Source organism: Agelaius tricolor, unplaced genomic scaffold (assembly GCF_023055355.1).
Source record: "Agelaius tricolor isolate 1412-34295 unplaced genomic scaffold, bAgeTri1.0.p SCAF_33, whole genome shotgun sequence".
NCBI classification, from domain to species: Eukaryota; Metazoa; Chordata; class Aves; order Passeriformes; family Icteridae; genus Agelaius; species Agelaius tricolor.
In genome coordinates, this window is record NW_027269293.1 from 34,045 (window position 1) to 53,116 (window position 19,072).

At 63.9% G+C, this 19,072-nt stretch overlaps 4 protein-coding genes across 16 annotated transcripts; 3 read left to right on the top strand and 1 right to left on the bottom strand.

Moving 5' to 3' along the window:
- The first annotated feature begins 72 nt into the window (after positions 1-72).
- BABAM1 (BRISC and BRCA1 A complex member 1) lies at positions 73-4,241 on the top strand. Of its 8 annotated transcripts, none has more exons than XM_071451857.1 (9): positions 119-182; positions 566-1,031; positions 1,316-1,374; positions 1,593-1,713; positions 2,056-2,134; positions 2,388-2,412; positions 2,676-2,805; positions 3,152-3,235; positions 3,795-4,241. In XM_071451857.1, the coding sequence occupies exons 2-9, from the start codon at positions 693-695 to the stop codon at positions 3,993-3,995; spliced, it is 1,038 nt and encodes a 345-aa protein (XP_071307958.1). In that variant the 5' UTR covers positions 119-182; positions 566-692; the 3' UTR covers positions 3,996-4,241. The 8 variants fall into 8 exon arrangements, 7 of the variants coding, with proteins under 7 accessions (XP_071307958.1, XP_071307959.1, XP_071307956.1 ...); XM_071451855.1 differs by having other exon boundaries at positions 120-182; positions 3,149-3,235; XM_071451861.1 differs by having other exon boundaries at positions 125-182; positions 678-1,031; positions 3,149-3,235.
- Positions 4,242-4,272: 31 nt separating this feature from the next.
- LOC139602222 (coiled-coil domain-containing protein 194-like) lies at positions 4,273-7,748 on the top strand. The gene is made up of 5 exons (XM_071451863.1): positions 4,273-5,118; positions 6,144-6,240; positions 6,330-6,453; positions 6,767-6,850; positions 7,171-7,748. The coding sequence occupies exons 1-5, from the start codon at positions 4,273-4,275 to the stop codon at positions 7,178-7,180; spliced, it is 1,161 nt and encodes a 386-aa protein (XP_071307964.1). The 3' UTR covers positions 7,181-7,748.
- A 2,144-nt stretch (positions 7,749-9,892) lies between these two features.
- On the top strand, positions 9,893-12,784 carry PLVAP (plasmalemma vesicle associated protein). Its single transcript, XM_071451832.1, has 6 exons — positions 9,893-10,664; positions 11,045-11,123; positions 11,345-11,937; positions 12,201-12,321; positions 12,469-12,547; positions 12,637-12,784. The coding sequence occupies exons 1-6, from the start codon at positions 10,287-10,289 to the stop codon at positions 12,641-12,643; spliced, it is 1,257 nt and encodes a 418-aa protein (XP_071307933.1). The 5' UTR covers positions 9,893-10,286; the 3' UTR covers positions 12,644-12,784.
- Positions 12,785-13,955: 1,171 nt separating this feature from the next.
- On the bottom strand, positions 13,956-17,774 carry GTPBP3 (GTP binding protein 3, mitochondrial). Of its 6 annotated transcripts, none has more exons than XM_071451909.1 (10): positions 17,721-17,774; positions 17,248-17,348; positions 16,957-17,175; positions 16,609-16,695; positions 16,106-16,308; positions 15,916-15,988; positions 15,408-15,551; positions 15,002-15,167; positions 14,581-14,907; positions 13,956-14,250 (listed from the first exon to the last, which is right to left on the bottom strand). In XM_071451909.1, exons 1-10 carry the CDS (start codon positions 17,756-17,758, stop codon positions 14,016-14,018), a joined length of 1,593 nt encoding a protein of 530 aa, XP_071308010.1. In that variant the 5' UTR covers positions 17,759-17,774; the 3' UTR covers positions 13,956-14,015. The 6 variants fall into 6 exon arrangements, with proteins under 6 accessions (XP_071308010.1, XP_071308008.1, XP_071308011.1 ...); XM_071451907.1 differs by having other exon boundaries at positions 16,957-17,211; XM_071451910.1 differs by having other exon boundaries at positions 16,957-17,211; positions 17,284-17,348; positions 17,721-17,766.
- Positions 17,775-19,072: the final 1,298 nt, after the last annotated feature.

The window sequence follows — 19,072 nt, forward strand, 5'->3', positions numbered from 1 at the left end:
TGGCGGGCGAACACGAACGGGAGGGAGGTGGGGAAGGGGGTGCGTGAGGGGACGGGGCCGTGAGGAGGCGTTCGGGGCCCAGGGGTCATCCCCATGGTGGCGGCGGGGCATCCAAAGGGACTACAACTCCCAGCAGCCCTCCCGCGGCGCCATTTCCGGCGGAGCCCGAGCGGCGGTGAGCGGTGAGCGCGGGGGGCTCGGGGGATTTTGGGGGTTTCAGGCGGGTTTTGGGGGATCGAGGGCGAACAGGAGCGGGGCAGGGGATGGGGAAGGAAGGGAGGGAGGGAGGAGATGGGGGCGTGGGGCGGGGGAAATGGGGCAGGGGAGGGGCGTGGGAAGGTGGGGGGCGTGGGAAAGGGGATCAGAGAATGGGGCTGAGTGGAGAGGGGGAGTGATTGGGGAACCCCCAAACTCCGCGGAGCCCCTGCCCCTCCTACCCCCCTGTCTGTGGAGCCCCTCCCCACGCAGTGAGATCCCCCCCGAGCCCCCCGGGTTTGGGGTCACAGCCGCACCGGGACACCACTGATTTTGGGGTCACAGCCGCACCGGAATTTCCCCACTTTAGGGGTCCCAGGCACAGAGAACCCCCAGGTTTGGGGCCCCAGCCTCACAGCACCCCCAAACCCGCTGATTTTGGGGTGCCAGCCGCAGCACACCCCCCGGTTTTGGGGTGCCAGCCCCGCAGTTTCGGGATGGACACGTCGGAGCCGGGCAGCGCGGCCGAGGATGAGGAGGAGAAGGTTCCAGAAGTTCGGCCCCGCACCCGCTCCAACCCCGAAGGCGCCGAGGACCGAGCCCCGAGCGGGCCAGGCAGCGTGGGCAGCCGGGGAGAGGCCCCGGGGAACCGGGGAGAGGCTCCGGGGAACCGGGGAGAGGCTCCGGGGAACCGCAGCGAGGGCGAGGGGGAGGCGGCCAGCGCCGGGCACAGCCCCCCCGGGCAGCCTGGCACGGCCTGGCACGGCCCGGGCAGCCACGGGCAGCACGGCGAGGTGACCGTCAGAACACCGCGGGTGAACTGCCCCGAGAAGGTGGTGAGTGACTGGGAGGGACTGGGAGGAGTTGGGAGGGGAGTGGGAGGGACTGGGAAGGGTTGGAAGGGGGAATTCGGGGCGACTGGGACGGACTGGGGGGGATGGAGGGGACTGGGGAGGACTGGGAGGGGATTGTGGGGAAATGAGAGGGACTGGGAGGGAATTGGTGGGGGGGAATTGGGGTGGACTGGGAGGGGATTGCGAGGGACTGGGATGGACTGGGGACATCCTGAGGGTCCCTGGGGACACTCGGGGGTCTCAGCCGTGCCCCCCCCCCACCCCAGATCATCTGCCTGGACCTGGCCGAGGAGATGGCAGTGCCCAAACTGGAGTCCTTCAATGGGTCAGTGCCAGGGGCTGCCAGGTGGTGTTTTTGGGGTGCTGGGTGGGTTCCTGGGGTTTCTGGTGTGTTTGGGGTGCCAGGTGAGGGTTTGTGGTGTTTCTGGGATTTGTCTGGTTTTTGGGGTGCTGGGCAGGGTTTGGTGGTGTCTCTGGGGTTTGTGGTGTGTGGGGTTTGTGTGTTTTGGGGTTTCTGGGGTGCCCTGAGCCCGTGCCCCGCAGGTGCCGCAGCAACGCCCTGACGGTGGCCCAGAAGATGATCGAGATGTTCGTCAGGACCAAACACAAAATCGACAAAAGCCACGAGTTCGCCCTGGTGGTGGTGAACAACGATGCCACCTGGGTGGGTGACACGGGCACAACCACAGGGGGGACAGGGGGGGCTGGGGTGCCAGGGGGCACCGGGCAGGGACAAGGACAGGGATGGGCACGGGGTGGGACAGGGATAGGGACAGGGAGAGGGGGCCTGGGGTGCCAGGAGGGGACGGGCACAGGGTGGGGCCAGGGCCAGGGATGGGCACAGGGGACTGGCAGTGGGGACAGGGATGGGCACAGGGCAAAGGGACAGGGAGGGACACAGGGGTGGGCACAGAGGTGGGGACAGGGGTGGGCACAGAGCTGGGCACAGGGGACAGGGTGGACACAGGGCCAGTGCCAGCTCGGTGCCAGCCTGGTGCCCCCGCAGCTCTCGGGGTTCACGTCAGACCCACGTGAGGTTTGCAGCTGCCTCTACGACCTGGACACTGTCGTGTGCCAGTCCTTCAGTATCCTGCCGTGCCACTGGGGTGTCCTGGGTGCCACCTGGGTGGCATCAGGGGGTCCTGGATGTCTTGGGTGCCAGGGGGGATACCTTTTTTGCCACTGGGGTCACCAGTGTGCCACTGGGGTCCCTTGGGTGGCATTGGGGTGTCTTGGGTGCCAGGGGTGGCCCTGGGGGTGGCACAGGTGTCTGGGTCGCCCTGGGGGTGGCCCTGGGGGTGTCACAGGTGCCAGGACCAGCCTTGACTCCAAGCTCAGATCTGGATGGGCTCTTCAACCTCATGTGAGCACTGGAGGGTTCCAGAACGTTCTGGGGGTGCTGGGGGGTTTGGAGGGTGCTGGGGGGGTGGCACCTGAGCCCTGTCCCCTGTCCCTGTGGCAGCCACCCTGACCTGGGGGTGCCACCTGTCTCTGTCCCCTGTCCCTGTGGCTGCCACCCTGTCCTGTCCCCATGGGTGCCACCCCATCCCTGTCCTGTCCCCATGGATGCCACCCCATCCCTGTCTCTGTCCCCATGGGTGCCACCCTGTCCTGTCCCCATCCCAGCCAGCAGAAGGTGGAGCTGCCGGTGACCGACAATGTCCAGACCATCCCCCCGCCCTTCGTGGTCAGAACCATCCTGGTGTTCGGGCGCCCGCGCTGCCAGCCCCACTTCTGTGGGGGCGAGCACGTCAAGGTCTGGGACACCCCAAAATCCCCCCTTTTCCACCCAAAATCCCCCCTGTGACACCCCAAAAACCCCCACTTCTGCAGGGGCGAGCACATCAAGGTCTGGGACATCCAAATCCCCCTGTGCCACCCCCAAAATCCCCACGTTTCCACCCAAACTCCCCCCATTTCCACTCTCAAAATCCCCCCATGCCACCCCCAAAATCCCCCCATTTCCACCCCAGATCTCCCCATGCCAGCCCCAAAATCTCCCTATGCCAGCCGCAAAATTCCCCATTTCCACCCCAAATCTCCCCCCAAACCCACCAAATCTCCCCCCAAAGCCCCCAATTTCCCCTTTTTCCCCCCAGAAGCTGCTGCAGTGCCCCTATTTCTTCTTTGACGTCGTTTACATCCACAACGGGGTGGATGAAAAGGAAGACGAGAGCAGCTGGAAGGTAAAAGGAGACAAATTCCCCCAATTCCTCTCTTTCTCCCCAGATCCTCCCTTTCCCCCCCAAAATTCCCCTATTTTCCCCCTCATTTGTCTCCATTTTACCTTTTTTATTTTCTTTTTCCCCCAAATCCCCCCCCCCAAATTTTCCCACCCAAATTCCCCCCCTTTTTTTTTGTGGGAATGAGGGGGTTGGGAGAGGATTTGAGAGGGATTTTGGGGGGAAATTGGGGAAAAAAGGGGGGGTTGGGGGGATTGGGGTAAAAAAAGGAGGAAATGGGATGGGAATGGGGGGATTTAGGGGGCAATGGGACGATTAGGGGAAAATAGGGTGGGAATTGGGGGATTAGGGGAAAATGGGGTAGAAATGGCATGGGTTTGTGGGGGATTTAGGAGGCCAAAGGACACTGGGGTATCACCAACAATGGGGTGACAAAAGAACGGCATTTTGGGGGGAAATTTTTGGGCAAATCTAGAGGACAAAAAGAGGAAATTTCTCAGAATCTGAGGTCAGTACAAGCCCAGCTCTGACCCCATTGTATCCCTGTGTGTCCCCTCCCCAGGACATGTTCGGGTTTTTCGGCAGCCTGGACACCAAAGGCACCAACTACAAGTACGAGGTGGCCCTGGCGGGGCCGGCGCTGGAGCTGCACAACTGCATGGCCAAGCTGCTGGCGCATCCCCTGCAGCGGCCCTGCCAGAGCCACGCACACTACGGGCTGCTGGACGGGGGGGACAGCCCCGAGGGGGAGGCCACCAACTGAGGCAGGGGACAGGCCACCCTCTGAGGGGACAGCCCCAAGAGAGGGGACAGCCCTGAGGGGACAGGCCCGAGGGCGATGCCACCGCCTGAGGGGACGACCCTGAGAAAAACGCCAGTCCCTTGTTTTTAAAATATTAAAAGTTGAATAGGAATGAAATGGTTCTAAAGCCAGCAATATAATTAGAGGAATGCAGATTTGGACAACTGGGATTTAGGACAGTAGGGGAAAATAAAAACAAAAGAGTTACGGACGGTGTGGGTCCCTCTGTCCCAGCTCCATGGGGACACCCCGAAGTGACCATTCCCCTCTGGCCACCAGGGGTAGGGAGGGGACAGGGGACGGGGACATGGACAGGGGACAGGGACATGCCAACACTGCCCTGAGCCGCAGCCATTCCACAAATCCTCATTTTTTAACCCATTTCCATAAATCCTGGCCAAACCTGCCTTGCTCTCGCTGCAGGGGACACGGAGCTCCGTGCTGGGGACAGATGGGAACCTCAGCGTCCCAGCGGTCACTGAGGCCACCCTGGCTTGTCCCCGCAGCTGGGGCAGAGACCTGTCCCCTGTCCAGCACAAACAAAAACCTATTCTGGGCCCTGACCTGCCCCGAACCTCGGCCCACGCGCGACAATTACAGTGTCGCCAGCAGTGCTACCGCCACATCCCGACACAGCCACCACCGGAGCGGGTCCTCCCGTCCCCGTCTGTCCCCTCCTGTCTCCTCTGTGCCCTCCTGTCCCCTCTGTCCCCCTCTGGTCCCCGCCTGTCTCCTCTGTCCCCCCCGTCCCCTCTGTCCCCCCCTGGTCCCCGCCATGGACCCCGCGGTGCCCCGGGCCACGCTGAAGGTGCTGGCGCTGTGCGCGGCGCTGCTGCTGCTGGTGGCGGCGGTGACAGTGGCGGTGGCCCTGCTGCTGTGGCGCTCCGAGGCGCTGGGGAAGCTGCGCGGCTGCCAGGAGCGGGCGGCGAACGAGAGCCGGGAGCTCGGGACGCGCCTGGCGGAGCTGGAGCGGCACCGGGAACGGCTGCAGAGCGACGGGGACGCGCTGCGCCGGGAGCTGGCACGGGCACGGGGGGACAGCAGCAGGGACAATGCCAGCCTCGTGTCCTGCCGCCAGCGGGCGGTAGGTGGCCGGAGGGATGGGGACGAGGAGGGGTTTGGTCACTTTGGGATGGAAAGTGGGTTGGGGACAACATCCCCTGTCCCCTCAGCAGTGTCCCCTGTCCCTCTCTCCCTGTCCAGCGGCCAAGCCCGGGGGCTGCTCCATCTCTGGGAGAATTCCCAGTTCCAGCCGGGAGGGTGAGCTGGGACACGGGCACAGGCACCTGGGGGGCACAGCCGCCACCTCCCTGCAGGGACACCCCAAACCCGAGCCCTGGCTGCTCCCCGCCCGTCCCGCTCCTGGCGGGGCCGCTGTTCCCGGCTCCATCCCGGTAATTACCGAGTCCCGAGGCAGCGGCGGGGCCGCAGCTCCCGGGTTTGTCCTTCCCGGGTATTTTTAGCTGCGGTCGCAGCCGGGAAAGGGCCCGGAGGAAGAGCCGGGTCCCGCCGCCCCTCTCGGGCTCATCCGGCCGAACAATGGCCCGGAGAGGCTGGAAAATGTCCCCGTTTCCCGGGGCTGGCGCCGGGAGCCGGGCAGGGCTGGTCTGGGCAGCTTGTTGGAGAGCTCCTGTCCCCCTGTCCCCTCCCTGGCACCAGTGGTGACACCCGCGGGGTGACCTCGGCCTGCTGGGACAAGTCACAGCTCCCCCAGGAGGAGTTGTCACTTCAGGAAGGAGGGATTGTCCCCAAAGCCACATCCCCAACGCTTTGAGGGACGTGATGGGATGGGGACAGGCACCCAAGGCCACCAGGAGCGGGGGGACACTTGGGGACATGGGTGACCTGGGGCTCTCCTGTGCTCCCCACCCTCAGGATGAGCCATCCCTCCAGGGCAGAGGGATTGTCCCCAAATCCATATCCCCCGCCTTGGAGGAGGATGAGAGAGAACCCAAGGCCACCAGGAGCGTGGGGACAGTTTGGGGACATGGGGTGACAGTGAGGCAAAGGAGCAGGAGGGCTCTGGCAGTAGATGAAGAGTCGGGGGTGGCGGGGGGGGGGGGGGGTGGACACTGCCCACCGCTGTCCCCACGTGTCCCCTGTCCCCAGGCCAGGCTGGAGGCCAATGTCACCGCGCTGGGGGACGAGCTGGTGGCGCTGCGGCGCGAGCGGGCGCAGCTGGCCGGTGACAAAGCGGCGCTGCAAGGTGAGCTCTGTCGCCCCACGGGGAGCCCGGCCCGGAGGCGGGGGCTGCGCTCCGCCCTGGGGTGACACCGGTGTCGCCGCTGTCCCCAGAGGAGGTGGCGCGGGGCGCGGAGCAGGCGCGGGGGCTGCGGCGGCGGCTGCAGGAGGCGCTGGAGGAGCAGCGGGAGCGCCGGGAGCGCTGCGAGGCGCGACAGAGGGAGCTGCAGGACAGCCTGTAAGGGCCCTGGCTCCCGAGACACCCCTGTCCCTTGATGACATCCCCCTGTCCCTCGGGGACATCCCCCTCTAAGGTCCTTGTCACCCTCCTCAGGGTGGGCCACCCCCAGAGCAGCCAACCCCCGCCCTTGTGAGACCCTGTCCTGTCCCTCCCTCCTCATGGGGACCCCTCAGGTGTCCCCCTAGTCCCCTCCTCCCCTTCCCTGTCCCCTTTTGGAGACGCCCTGTCCTGTCCCTCCTCCCCTTGGGGACCCCCCACGCCCCCGGCCCGGGTCAGGGCCACCCCCAATGTGTCCCTGCTGTCCCCACAGCCGAGATTACGCGGCCGAGCTGGAGGCGCTGCGGCGGCGGGGCCGGGACAGAGGCAGCGGGCGCAGGTGTCCCCCGGGCCAGCGGTACTTGGGGGGACCCGGGGAGGGGGGACAGCCCGAGGGAACAACTCCGAGAGGGGGACAGACCGAGGGGGACAGCTCGGAGAGGGGGGACAGCTCGGGGAGGGGCACAATCCGGGAAAGGGACACCCCTGGAAGGTGTCACAACCCACGGACCGGGAAATCCCGCACGGGGGGACATCCTGGGAAGAGGGGACATCCGGGAGGAGGGGACACCCCCGGGAGGAGGGGCAGCAAGGAGCGGCGGCTTCACCGCCCTTGTCGCCGTGTCCCCAGGGCGGCAGGACCCGTGCGGGACTCACTCCCTGTCCCGCCCCTTGCAGGAAGGGCTGAGGCCCCGCAGCGCCCCCGGCCACATCCCCGGTGCCGCGGTGTCCCCAGCGCTGCCACCTGCCGGGCTGGCTCGGCCCCGGAGCCGCCAGCGCAGCGTGGGAGCCCTGGAGGTGGGACACGGGTCCTGATGCCATTGATTCCCTGATCCCACTGATCCCTGATCCCACCGTGATCCCTGATCCCATTGATCCCTGATCCCATTGGGTCCTGATCCTATTGATCCCTGATTCCATCAATCCCTGACGCATCCCATGTCCTGATGCCATTGATCCCTGATGCCACTGTGATTCTTGGTCCCATTGGGTCCTGATCTCATCCCATGTCCTGATCCCAATCCTGATCCTGGTCCCGATCCCGATCCCGCCATGTCCCAGTCCCAATCCCGACCTCTTTGTGCCACCATCCCGTGTGCCACTCCTGCTGTGTCCCCATCGCAGCCAGACAGGGGACAGGGGTGTCCCTTCTCAGCTTTTTGGGGCAGTTTTGGCTCATCCCGGGCACGTATCTTCCTGGAATCCCCTCCGGGAGCTCCAGCCACATCCACGGTGCTCCAGAACCCGGGAACAGCGCGAATCTGGGGGATTTGGGGGAGATTGGGCAATAAAAGCTGCGCTGCTCACCAGGACATGTCCCTGTGCCACCAGCTCGCTGTCCCCTGCTCCTCTGACCCCAACTGTCCCCTCCCCAAACCCACATGGCCCCCCAAGCTCCAGGGATTTCCCCTATCCCGGACCCCAAAACACCCCGAGGGGGGACTGGGGGACTCAGAGCCACCCCCCTGCCGTGAGGCCACCCCCGGTGTCTGTCCCCTCACGGGGACATCGCCGCCACGGTGGCTCCGCCCAGCTTGGAGTGGCAGAGCCGGGGTTGTCACTGTGTCCCCAACCCGATCCCGGTCCCTGCGGGTCCCTGGGGGTCGGGGTGGCCTTGGGGACACCTTGGGGACATGGAGGGGACTCAGCGCAGGGAAAAGGGTGGAGTTTGGGGTGGCATGGCTGAAGCGGGGGACATTGCCCTTTGTCACTCAGTGCCACCTCAAACCGGGTCTCTGGGGGTGTCGAGGTCCTGGCTACGGCCACTGTCCCCCTGTCCCCATCCCGTGGGGATGTCGCGATCCCCCAGACCCGCAGGACGCCCAGGGGGTTCCTGGGGGTTCCGGGGGGGTCCCCGGGGTGTTCCGGGCGGTTCCGGGGGTTCGGGGGGACCGGGCCGCGCGGCGCCCCGGGCGCTGACCCCTGGCCGGTGGCTGTTTCCTGCCCTGGCTTCCCTGCATCCCTCGGGGACAGGGAAGTGTCTGCGATGGCCCGGCCGGTGTCGCTGCCGGAGCCATTCTCAGCTACCGCCGCTTCCTTTTCCTGAGCTGCAAATAACAGTGAGTCACCCGCGGGGACAGTGCCACCCGTGAGGGGGGACACCGCCACCCCTGACCTCCCCCGAGGGGGCACTGCCATCCCTGAATCCCCTCGAGGCGACACTGCCACCCGCGCCCCTGCGCCGCCGGTGTCACCTTTGGGATGCCCCATCCCGGATCCCATCCCGAGGGCTCCTCGCAGTCTCCCGGGACCCCACAGATCCCCTCCCATTCCCAAGTTAACCCCTCCAATTAACCCCCGCCCTAATTAACCCATCCCCACACCGTGGGAATGCCGTTCCCAGTTCGGGAATGCCGTTCCCAGTTCGGGAGCGCCGTTCCCAGTTCGGGAACTCTGTTCCCAGTTCGGGAGCGCCGTTCCCGGTTCCCCTCCCCATCCCGAAGCCTCGCAGGGCGGGGGGGCCGCTGTGGCCCCACCCAAGTTTGGGATTTGGGATCCCCCGCTGGGAGTGGCTCACGGGGACACTGGGATGTCACCTCTGTCCCCTCCCGGCGGCTCGGGGGGATCCCCTGAGGGAACGGGGGGCTCGGGGAGGGGGCGGGACACTGGGATGTCACCTCTGTCTCCTCCCGGCGGGTTGGGGGGCTCGGGGTGGGGGGGCCCGGATGCGTCGCTGCCCTTTGCACAGGATGCGGCCGCAGGAAAATCCAACTTTCCTGGAAACCCTCTTCAAAGTGCACCCAAGGATGCTGGGAAGCCACGGCAGAGCTGCTCCCGGTCCCTGTCCCCGTCCCTGCCCTGCCTTCCCACGGGGGGCTTCGTCCCCGCCTCACTCGGTGCCACCCGAGCTGTCCCCGTCCCCGTGTGCCACCCCCGTGCCGTCCTCGGGGTCCCCCCCGGCACTCTCGGCGGGATCAGCGCTGCAATTCCCGTGCCAGGGGTGGGAATTTTGGGGCGGGAGGCAATTCCCGACAATTGTAAACATTTCCAGGCAATTCCAAACAATCCCAGGCAAAATCCAGGCAATTCCAGGAGCGCAGGACACCGAAATGGGATGGGGGGAATCGAATCCCATGATTTTGGGGCGGGAGGCAATTCCAGGGATGCTCTGGGCACTGAAATGGGTTGCAAGGAATGGAATCCCACTTTTTTTCCCCCTCTCCACTCCAGGAGCAACAATCCCAGCAGAAGCTGCGCCCTGATCACCCGGTGGGATCAAATTCCCTGGAATTCCCGTGCCGAGAGTGGGAATTCTGGGGCAGGAGACAATTCCAGACAATCCCAAGGGAGTGGGATCGAATTCCCTGCAATTCTCACGCCGGCAGTGGGAATTTGGGGACAGGAGACAATTCCAGACAGTTCCAGGGCACGCCGGGCACTGAAATTGGATGGAGGCAATGAAATCCCTTTTTTTTTTCCCCTCCACTCCAGGAACAACAATCCCAGCGCCCTGATCACCCAGCGGGATTGAATTTATTGGAATTCTCACGCTGGGAGTGACAATTTTGGGGCAGACAATTCCAGGGGCGCTCCAGGCACCGAAATTGGATGGAGGGAACGAAATCCCTTTTTTTTTTCCCTTTCCACACTTCAGGAACAACAACCCCAGCAGAAGCTGTGCCCTGATAACCCGGCGGGTCCCCGGGAGCATCCGGCACGGCAGGAAGGAGCCCGGCAGGAGGAAATATTAAATCCTGGGATATAAACACGGCGGCGGGAGCAGCCCCGCCCCGGCGCGGCCCCCCTGAAAAGCGCGGTCCCCGCGGGGTGGGGCGGCCAGAGCGGCGGCGAGGATGGAGAAGAGCAGCTTTGCAATGGCCAAGTTCGGGCTGGAGCACAAGGAGGCGATGCCGAAGCGCGACTGCGGTTTTTACCTCAAGTACATTTTCCTTTTCACCTCGCTGATCCAATTCCTGATCATCCTGGGGCTCGTGCTCTTCATGGTGTACGGGAACGCCCAGGCGGGCACCGACACCCACCTGAGGCTGCTGGAGGAGCAGGTGCAGAGCCACTACCGCAGGATTGTCGCCCTGGGTGCCACCAACGCCAACCTGAGCCGCACGCTCAACGCCACCCTGAAGGACAGGGACAAGGTGCAGGGGATGGCGCTGAAGGTGCAGAGGGAGCTGGAGAAGTGTAACAGCAGCCAGGCCTCCAGCAGCATCCCGCAGGTGAGCCCGGGCTCCTGGGAATCCCGCGGGAGGGTGGCACCGCCTGCGGGTGACGCTGCTGTCGCCTCCTCGTCCCTGCCGGTGGTGGCGGCGAGGGGACCCCAGAAAGTGCCGTGGGGTTTTGGTCAAGGGGGTTCCAATCTTGGCGTTCTCTTCCTTCTCCTCCTCCTCCTCCTCCCTGGAGCTCTCCCAGAGCCCCTGAAGTGGTGCCAGGGGATCCTTTTGGGATGTTCTCACCCCTCTTCATCCTCCTCACCTCCTCCTCCTCCTCGTCTTCCTCCCGTTGCCCTGGAGCTCTCCCAGAGCCCATGAGGAGATGCCGGGGGGTTCTTTTGGGATTCTCTGACCCCTCTCCTCCTTCTCCTCTTCCTCCCGCGCAGCTGCGGGAGCTCCTGTTCTGGCAGGTGAGGCTGACCGAGTGCCAGGTGGTCACCACCCTCATCAACAGCACCTGCACCGGTAAGAGACACCCCCAGCCCCAAAAATCCCTGGGGACCCCAGCATCCCCTTCCCACCCCTTGGGGACCCCCAACTCTCCCTCCCCACCCTCCTGGGCACCCCCACATGACCCGTGCCAGGCAGAGGCGTCACCCCAAGCCATGAGGTGGCACCTGGGGGGACCCAAACCCCCGGATCCCAAATTCCCCAGAGCTAAACCCTGTCCCCCAACTCCCCCCAAGCTGAGAAGCTGCAGCTGCAGCGGCAGCTGGACCAGGCCAGCTCCTCCAAGAGAACCGTGGAGGACAGCAGGAAGCAGAGCCAGGCCGAGCTGACCAAAGCCACCCAGGAGAGGGACAAGTGCCAGCAGGACCTGCAGAGCACCAGGACCGAGGGCCACCTGAGCAGGATGGAGCTGGAAGTGCAGAAACAGCACTGCAGCTCCCTGCAGAGCGAAGTGAGCGAGAAAATCCTGAGGGTTTTGGATCTGGCCAAGCAATATCAGTGCAAAGAGGCCGAGAAGGAGCTGGGGCAGATCCGGGAGCGCGTGGAGGAGCTGCTGCGGCGGCAGAAGGAGCGCGACTCGCTCTTCATGTGGAGGAGCAGCTGCGAGCTGAGCGTGCAGCAGTGCCGCCACAACTGCTCCCGGGACACGCGGGAGCTGCAGCAGAGGATCCAGGGGCTGGAGAAGCACCAGAAGGACGGCGAGGAGGAGAGGAAGAGGCTGCAGGCGGACAAGGAGAAGGTGGGGAAGGAGCTGGAGGAGAAGAGGAAGGCGGCAGCGGCAATGGAGGAGTCGCTGAGGCAGCAGCTCGGGGTCTGCATGGGAACCAAGGTGGGGACATGGAGCCCTGGGGACATGGGGACATGGGGACACAGGGACATGGGAACATGGGAACATGGGGACACGGGGACATGGGGACATGGGACATTTGGGCACTGGGGACATGGGGACTCCCATGGGGACATGGGCACGGGCACCTCTGCACTGGGGTTTTCCTTCCTGACACTGAGATTTTGTTTCTGTGGGAATTTCCTGCTGGGGGCACTGCCACCCCTGAGCGGTGCCACCCTGAGCAGTGCCCACTGTCCCCCCAGATGTCCCACCTGGACCTGCCAGGCTCGCGGGGGCTGGGCAGCTCTGCCCGCTCGGGCTCCTTCCCTGGCACGGGTGCCTACATGGAGCTCCTGAAGAACCCGGCCACCCTGGGAACCATGGGTGAGTCCCTGGGGGACTGGGGACATGCTGGGTGCCCATCCCATCCCACGGATCCCATCCCAATCCCACAGATCCCATCCCATCCCATCCCATCCCATGGACCCCATCCCATGGATCCCAATTCCATGGATCCCATCCCAATCCCAGGAGGAATGCAGAACCCAGCGGAGATCCAGCAGATGCTGCAGCTGATGGAGCAGTACGCGGCCACCCTGAAGAACGCCAGGTGAGGGGACAGTGGTGACACCGGGCCACCCTCCCTGGGGCACCCACGGCTCCTGGAGCTGCCCCTGACCTGATCCCATTTTCCCACAGCGGATAATGCTGGAAAATCCCACGGAAAACCAGGAGAGCCGCCCAGGAGGTGCTTCCCGCAGCACGGATGGCAACCCCCGCCCCAGGGCCACCCTCCCTTTGTCCCTTTGTCCCTTTTTCCCCGTGTCCCCAAGCCCACCCCGCGTGTCCCCTCAGATGTATCCCCGCCTTTCGGCTGGAGCGGGACAACAGCCGGCCCCGAATCTGGGGACAACTCGCTGCTTGTGTGGGTGGAAATCCATGGAAAAATTGGAAATTTTGGGAGCGGGAATTCCACACAGAGGGGTGGGAAATGCCCAAGGATGAAGGACAGGGATGTCCTTGTCCCCAAAGGATGAAGGACAGCAGTGTCCTTGTCCCCCAGCCCTGAATTTGGAGACAGCTTGCCGCTTGTGTGGGTGGAAATCCATGGAAAAATCGGGAATTTTTGGAGCGGGAATTCCATCCCAGCTCTGCAGAGAGGGGTGGGAAATGCACAAGGACGAGGCACAGGGATGTCCTTGTCCCCAAAGGATGAGGGACCGTGCTGTCCTTGTCCCCCGCCCCTCCCGGAGCGGGGCAGGGATTTATTCCCAGGATTTATTCCCAGGATTTACAGCTGCGTTTCCTGTGGAAAATCCTTTTCCTGCCCCGCCGCCCCTGCCCGCACGCCAGGCGCCACCGAGGCCTCCCGGAGCGTCCCTTGTCCCTTTCCCCATCCCAAGTGTCCCCCGAGCCGTGTCCGTGCCGGGAGAAGGGCACTGCCACCTCCTGCCACCCCTCCAAGGATGGCGATGCCACCTCCCCCCTCCCACCTCCTGCCCAGCCCCAGGGTGGGACCGTGGTGACAAAGGTGACAAAGGTGACAAAGTCTCACTGTCCCTGAAGGTCTGGGGGGGCCGCAGGCGCTGCCAGAGGATTTCCTGGAATTCCTCCATGGATAATCTCGGAGTACCAGGTGCTTCCCGAGCTCCCGGCTGGGTGGTGGCACAGGGGGGTGGCACGGGGGTGTCCCCAGGAGATGCCACCGTTTTTGGGGTGGCTGAGCACCAGCAAGACCCCACATCTGCCACAGCTTGGGGGAATTCCGTGGATTGGGAGGGATCCCGGGGGTCCCAAACCCCCCACATTGAATCCTTGGGGTCGGGGGGGACAGGGATGTGCCCCATGTCACACTGGGGATGGGGACACCTCAAACGGGGACACTGGGGATGGCTTTTCCCCTCCAGCTCCTTGTTTGTCCCCCTGGCCAGGAACTGGGACTTTTTCCAGGGGTTTTTCCCACATTTGGGGCTCAGGACACACTCCTAAACATGGCCACCAGCGAGGGGACAACAGCAAAGCCACCAAAGGCACCATGGTTTAATGCCGGTGACACCACACCCCATGGCGTGCCACCGTCACTTCCCGACACAAAAATCCCTAAAAATGATATCCAGGACGTCCTCGGCGCCCACGTGCCCGGTGATCCTGCCCAGCTCCCGCCGCGCCACCCGCAGCTGCTCGGCCGCCACCGCCAGGTCCCCGCTGTCCCCAAGGTCCCCAAAGCGCTCCAGGGCCGCTGCGCACGCCCCGAGGTGGCGGCTGTGCCTGCTCTGAGTCAGGCTGGGAGAGCCCAGGAGGGGATCCCCGCACCTGGAAAAGAGATTGGGAACAGGAAAGGGATCGGGAATGGGATTGGGAACGGGAAAGGGATTGAGAAAGGGATTGGGAATGGGATTGGGAATGGGAAAGGGAACGGGAACAGGGATTGGGAGTGGGAACGGGGATTGGGAGTGGGAATGGGGAATGGAAAAGGGGATCAGGAATGGAAAAGGGGATTAGGCAGGGAAAAGCGGATTGGGCATGGGAATGGGGATTGGGAACGGGAAAGGGGATCAGGAATAGAAAAGGGGATCAGGCAGGGAAAGGGGGATCAGCCAGCCCCAAAAACCAGGACGAGGGTTTGGGATCCCCTGGACTCACAGCTGTGCCAGCTGTTGTGTCAGCAGCTCCAGCAGCGCCTCCAGCCCCTCGCCCGTCTTGCAGGACAGCAGGGTGGCAGGGGGTCCCTGGGCACCGGTGGCACTCGGGGACCCCCCGCAGGACAGGAGGGTGGCAGGGGGTCCCTGGGCACTGGTGGCACTCAGGGACCCCCCATGCCCCCCCAGCAGGTCGGCCTTGTTGAGCACCAGCACACAGGGGGTGCCCGGGGGCGGCTCCAGCGCTGCCAGCGCTGCCTCCAGAGCCACCGGCGTGGGTGGCACCGAGGTGGCATCCAGCACTGCCAGCACCAGGTCAGCCTGGCACAACCTGGGGACACACACAGGGCAATGTCACCTTCTGCGCTGAGCTGTGGGGACACCCCAAAATGCCCGAAAACGCCCCAAAAACCCCCAGAGCTCACCGGGCGCGTGCCCGGGCCACCCCCTCGCGCTCCACAGGGTCGGTGGCCTGGCGCAGCCCCGCGGTGTCACTGAGCACCAGCGGGTACCCCCCGATGTCCAGGGCCACCTCCAGCACGTCCCGCGTGGTGCCCGCCGTGGGGGACACGATGGCGGCCGGGCGCCGACCTGGGGACAGCGGGAAAGCTCCTGGGGGATTTGGGGAATGGTCCCAACCCCTCCATGCCCGTGGGTGACACGATGGCTTGGGCACATCAGGAATGGTCCCTGTGGGATTTGGGGAATGATCCCAACCCCTCCACACCAGTCCCCACCCCAGGTGACATGATGGCCTGGGGACAGAGGGAATGGCTCCCTCTGGAGGCCCGGAACGCTCCCTTTCTTCCTTTTCCCCCGAGCCCCACTCACAGAGCAGGTTGAGCAGGCTGCTCTTGCCCACGTTGGGGGGGCCGGCGATGACGGCCCGGACCCCCCCCCGCAGCAGCTCCCCCCGGCGCCCGTCCCGCAGGTGGCCCCGGAGCTCCTGCAGCAGCGCCCGCACGGTGACACGCACTGTGGGGACACGGCGGGGTCAGCCCAGCTGGGGACAGCGGGGCCCGAGCCCCAGACTGGGGAAAACACCGGGACAGACCCCGGGTCCTGACCCCTCAATTGGGATAAAACACTGGAACAGACCCCGAGTCCTGACCCCTAAATTTGGGATAAAAACACCGGGGCAGATGACCCCATGTCCCAGTCAGGGGGACGAACAAGGACCTGGAGTGGCTGGATGGGACAAGCCCCCTGGATGTCCCCATTTCCAGAGTGACACCATGGGAACACAGCCATGACATGGGGACAAGCAGAGGCTTACTTTGGGCTACTGTGCCACTGTGGGGACACAGCCGTGACACAGCTGGGGACAGCAGGGGCTCACCTTGGGTCAGAACCTCTTCCTCCACGTTGTCATCCTCGCTGAAGTCGATGTAGGCCTCCAGGTGGGCGAGTGCCTGCCATTGGGCTGGGAGTCAGTCCTGAGCTGCTGGCCACCAGGGAGGGCTCGGTGGCCACCAGGGAGGGCTCGGCTGCACCCGGGAGGGCTCGGCGGCCCCGCAGGTCAGCCCCACCTGGGTGAGGGAGTGGCTCCAGCGCTGGTAGAGCCGGCCCAGGTCGCCCTCCATCTGCCGGAGCGCCTGGCGCCGCTGCGCCTCCGTCTCGGCCCCGATGAGGTCCCGCAGCCCCTCGGCCGCCGTCAGGTCCAGCTTGCCGTGGGCAAACGCCCGGCGGGTGAACTCGCCCGGCTCGGCCGGACGCAGCCCCGGCAAACGGCCTGGGGGGACACCGGGCACGGCAGGATGGAGAGGGGGACCGGGAAATGGGCTGGAGAGGAGCAGGAGGAACCCCCGGGATCCCAATGGAAAGGGGAAAGGGTACAGGGGGAAATGGGACGGAGGAGAATCAGGCTGAATCCCCGAAATCCCAAAGGGAAGGGGGGAAAGTGGTGGGGAGGATCACCCGGCATCCCAAGGGAAAGAGGGAAAGGATCGGGAAGGGCTGGAATAGGGGCAGGATGGGATGGGAATAGGGACAGGATACAATGGAGCAGGGTCAGGAGGGGGTCGGGGCTCACCCAGGGCCCGCAGCACCCCGCTGACCACGGCGGGCCCCCCGTGCACGTGCAGCTCGGCGCAGTCCTCCCCGGTAAAGCTGCGGGGCCCTGCGGGCACACGGGGCTGGGTGGGCACCTCCGGCTGCCAACCCCCTGCCCCCAAAACCCAACCCCATGTCCCCAAACCCCAGTTCATGCCCCGCGACCCCAACCCCATGTCCCCAACCCCACATCTGTGTCCCCAAACCCCAATTCATGGCCCCCAAACCCCAGCCCCATATCCCCAGACCTAGGTACCCATCCCTGTGTCCCCAGCCCCATGTCCCGTGCCCATGTCCCCCCCACATGTCCCCAGCCCCGTGTTCCCACCTGGGAACCACACTACGAGCCCCCTGTCCAGGGTCTCGGTGGTCTGGGGGTCCTGGATGCGCCGCAGGGCCATGACCCGGGGCGGGGGCTCGGGGATCCCGGTGAGGCTGCGCAGGGCGGCCCCGCTGCCCGGCCCGCTGGCCCGGATCACGGCCACGCCACAGCGCCCCGGCGCCGAGGACAGCGCGAAGATGGTGTCACCTGTGCCCCGGGTGGCACCTGTGCCCCGGGTGGCATCTGTGCCTCTGGTGTCACCTGTGCCCCGGGTGGCATCTGTGCCCGCGGTGGCACCTGTGCCTCTGGTGTCACCTGTGCCTCTGGTGGCACCTGTGCCCCGGGTGGCACCTGTGCCCGCCGCAGGTGGCACCGCCGAGCGCAGAGCCCGCGCACACCTGGGGAATTGGGGGGGGCGTTATGGGCACCCCCGGTGGGCACGAAGGGGGCGCGACCCCCGTGTCCCCAGCCCCGTGGGCATGAGACCCCTCCCCAGGTGTGCACTGACCTCAGGTGTTCCCTCCCCAAGTGAGACCCTCCCCAGGTGGGACCCTTCTGCACGTGTGCCCCCTCCCTCCCCAGGTACCCCCAAACCCCGGCTCACCCACTCCCGTACCCTCGCATCCCACAGCCACCACCGGTGTCCCCCCTGTCCCGGTGTCCCCTCTGTCCCCCCCGTGTCCCCTCTGTCCCTCTATCCCCCCTGTCCCCCCTATCCCCTCTGTTCCTCTGTCCCCCCGTGTCCCTCTGTGCCCCCCCCGTCCCCTCACCTGCCCCTCGCCGCCCTCACGGCCCCGCTCAGCGCCATCGCTGCCCTCCCCGCGCCCGCCTGGCCCCGCCTACCGCCCCGCGCCATTGGCCAAACCTACCGAGGGGGCGTGGTCATAACGGTGATTCTACTTCTGATTGGTTAATAAGAAGCACAGCCGCCACACCGGCCTCAGCGCCCCCGCCCATTAACGCACGTTATTGGTCAAGACACACTGAGGGGCGGGGCTTACGGTGAAACACGGCTTCTGATTGGTTAGTGGGCAAAGATGGCGGCGCCCTGGTGAAGCCACGCGAACCCCTCCGCTCCGCCCGGTCCCAGTGAGAAACATTATTTAAATTCTTGTAAGATTTAAAATCTATTTATATTGAAAGAAAATTTAAAAATTTATAAATTTTATTAAGAGATAAAATCCGGTGCTGGGGTGCTTGGCTATTTGCTTGATATTTCTATTTTTATATTTTTAATTAATTTATTTTTATTTGTATTTATTGATATGAATATGCAGGTACCCCCTGTAAATGAGCAGTCCGTAGAGAATATGTTTTAAGTTAAATAAATATAAATATAAATTTATTAAATATATAGTTTTATGTATATAAATAATATATATTTAATATAGTATTGTAGTGGTTTTGTACTAAATATATATAATTTATATATAAATATAAAATATATAAAAATATACGTATATTTATTTAACTTAAACCATATTTTCTATAGACTCCATTACAGAGGTTCATGCAGATTTATAAGAGTTTATCTTAAAATATTTCTTTGCATTTAGACCTTTTTTTTGCTTGGTTTTAACCTTTGACTTGTCTTCTCGCCACCTTGTAGATTAAACCAATATATTTTACTTCTTCTTGTGGCTAAATAATGATAACGATAATGATAATGGTAATGATAATTATAATGATAATTTAGATAGTGTATATTATTATTATTATTCCTATTGCAATTCCCAAAATCTGGGCTTGTCTTCCAGGGGGGATATAGGCACGGATGGACTGGGACGGGCTGGGATGGACTGGGACAGGCAGGGACAGCCCGCACGGCCCCGTTGACCCCGTGCCCCCCCCGTGCCCCCCCAGTCCCGGGCCTGGCAGCGGCTCCCGCCTCCCCCGTGCCAGCCGAGGTGACGGCTCGGGGACATCTCCCGGTGGCACCGGGTAGCCGGGCTGGCACCGGGCCCAATTCCCGCATCCCGGGGGGCTCCGAGCGGCCGGGCTGGGCGGGACCCCCGGTTTGGAGTGGCTTTGGGGGGGCTCTGGGGGCCTTTGTGGGACTTTGGGGGGACCCCCCCGTGCTGGGGCGGCCGCTCTGGGGGAGGGGGGGGTCACCCCAAATGTC

Excerpts from the sequence above, each read along its gene's own strand:
- BABAM1 (XM_071451855.1), top strand. The coding sequence starts at position 693 with ATGGACACGTCGGAGCCGGGCAGCGCGGCCGAGGATGAGGAGGAGAAG. Across the intron at positions 2,135-2,387 it reads TGTCGTGTGCCAGTCCTTCA|ATCTGGATGGGCTCTTCAAC; the intron begins GTATCCTGCCGT and ends CTCCAAGCTCAG. Across the intron at positions 2,806-3,148 it reads GTGGGGGCGAGCACGTCAAG|AAGCTGCTGCAGTGCCCCTA; the intron begins GTCTGGGACACC and ends TTTTCCCCCCAG.
- LOC139602222 (XM_071451863.1), top strand. The coding sequence starts at position 4,273 with ATGGGGACACCCCGAAGTGACCATTCCCCTCTGGCCACCAGGGGTAGG. Across the intron at positions 5,119-6,143 it reads TGTCCTGCCGCCAGCGGGCG|GCCAGGCTGGAGGCCAATGT; the intron begins GTAGGTGGCCGG and ends CCCTGTCCCCAG. Across the intron at positions 6,241-6,329 it reads TGACAAAGCGGCGCTGCAAG|AGGAGGTGGCGCGGGGCGCG; the intron begins GTGAGCTCTGTC and ends CGCTGTCCCCAG.
- PLVAP (XM_071451832.1), top strand. The coding sequence starts at position 10,287 with ATGGAGAAGAGCAGCTTTGCAATGGCCAAGTTCGGGCTGGAGCACAAG. Across the intron at positions 11,124-11,344 it reads CATCAACAGCACCTGCACCG|CTGAGAAGCTGCAGCTGCAG; the intron begins GTAAGAGACACC and ends ACTCCCCCCAAG. Across the intron at positions 12,322-12,468 it reads GGCCACCCTGGGAACCATGG|GAGGAATGCAGAACCCAGCG; the intron begins GTGAGTCCCTGG and ends TCCCAATCCCAG.
- GTPBP3 (XM_071451906.1), bottom strand. The coding sequence starts at position 17,758 with ATGGCGCTGAGCGGGGCCGTGAGGGCGGCGAGGGGCAG. Across the intron at positions 16,696-16,956 it reads GCTCGTAGTGTGGTTCCCAG|GGCCCCGCAGCTTTACCGGG; the intron begins GTGGGAACACGG and ends GTGTGCCCGCAG. Across the intron at positions 14,251-14,580 it reads ACACAACAGCTGGCACAGCT|GTGCGGGGATCCCCTCCTGG; the intron begins GTGAGTCCAGGG and ends TCTCTTTTCCAG.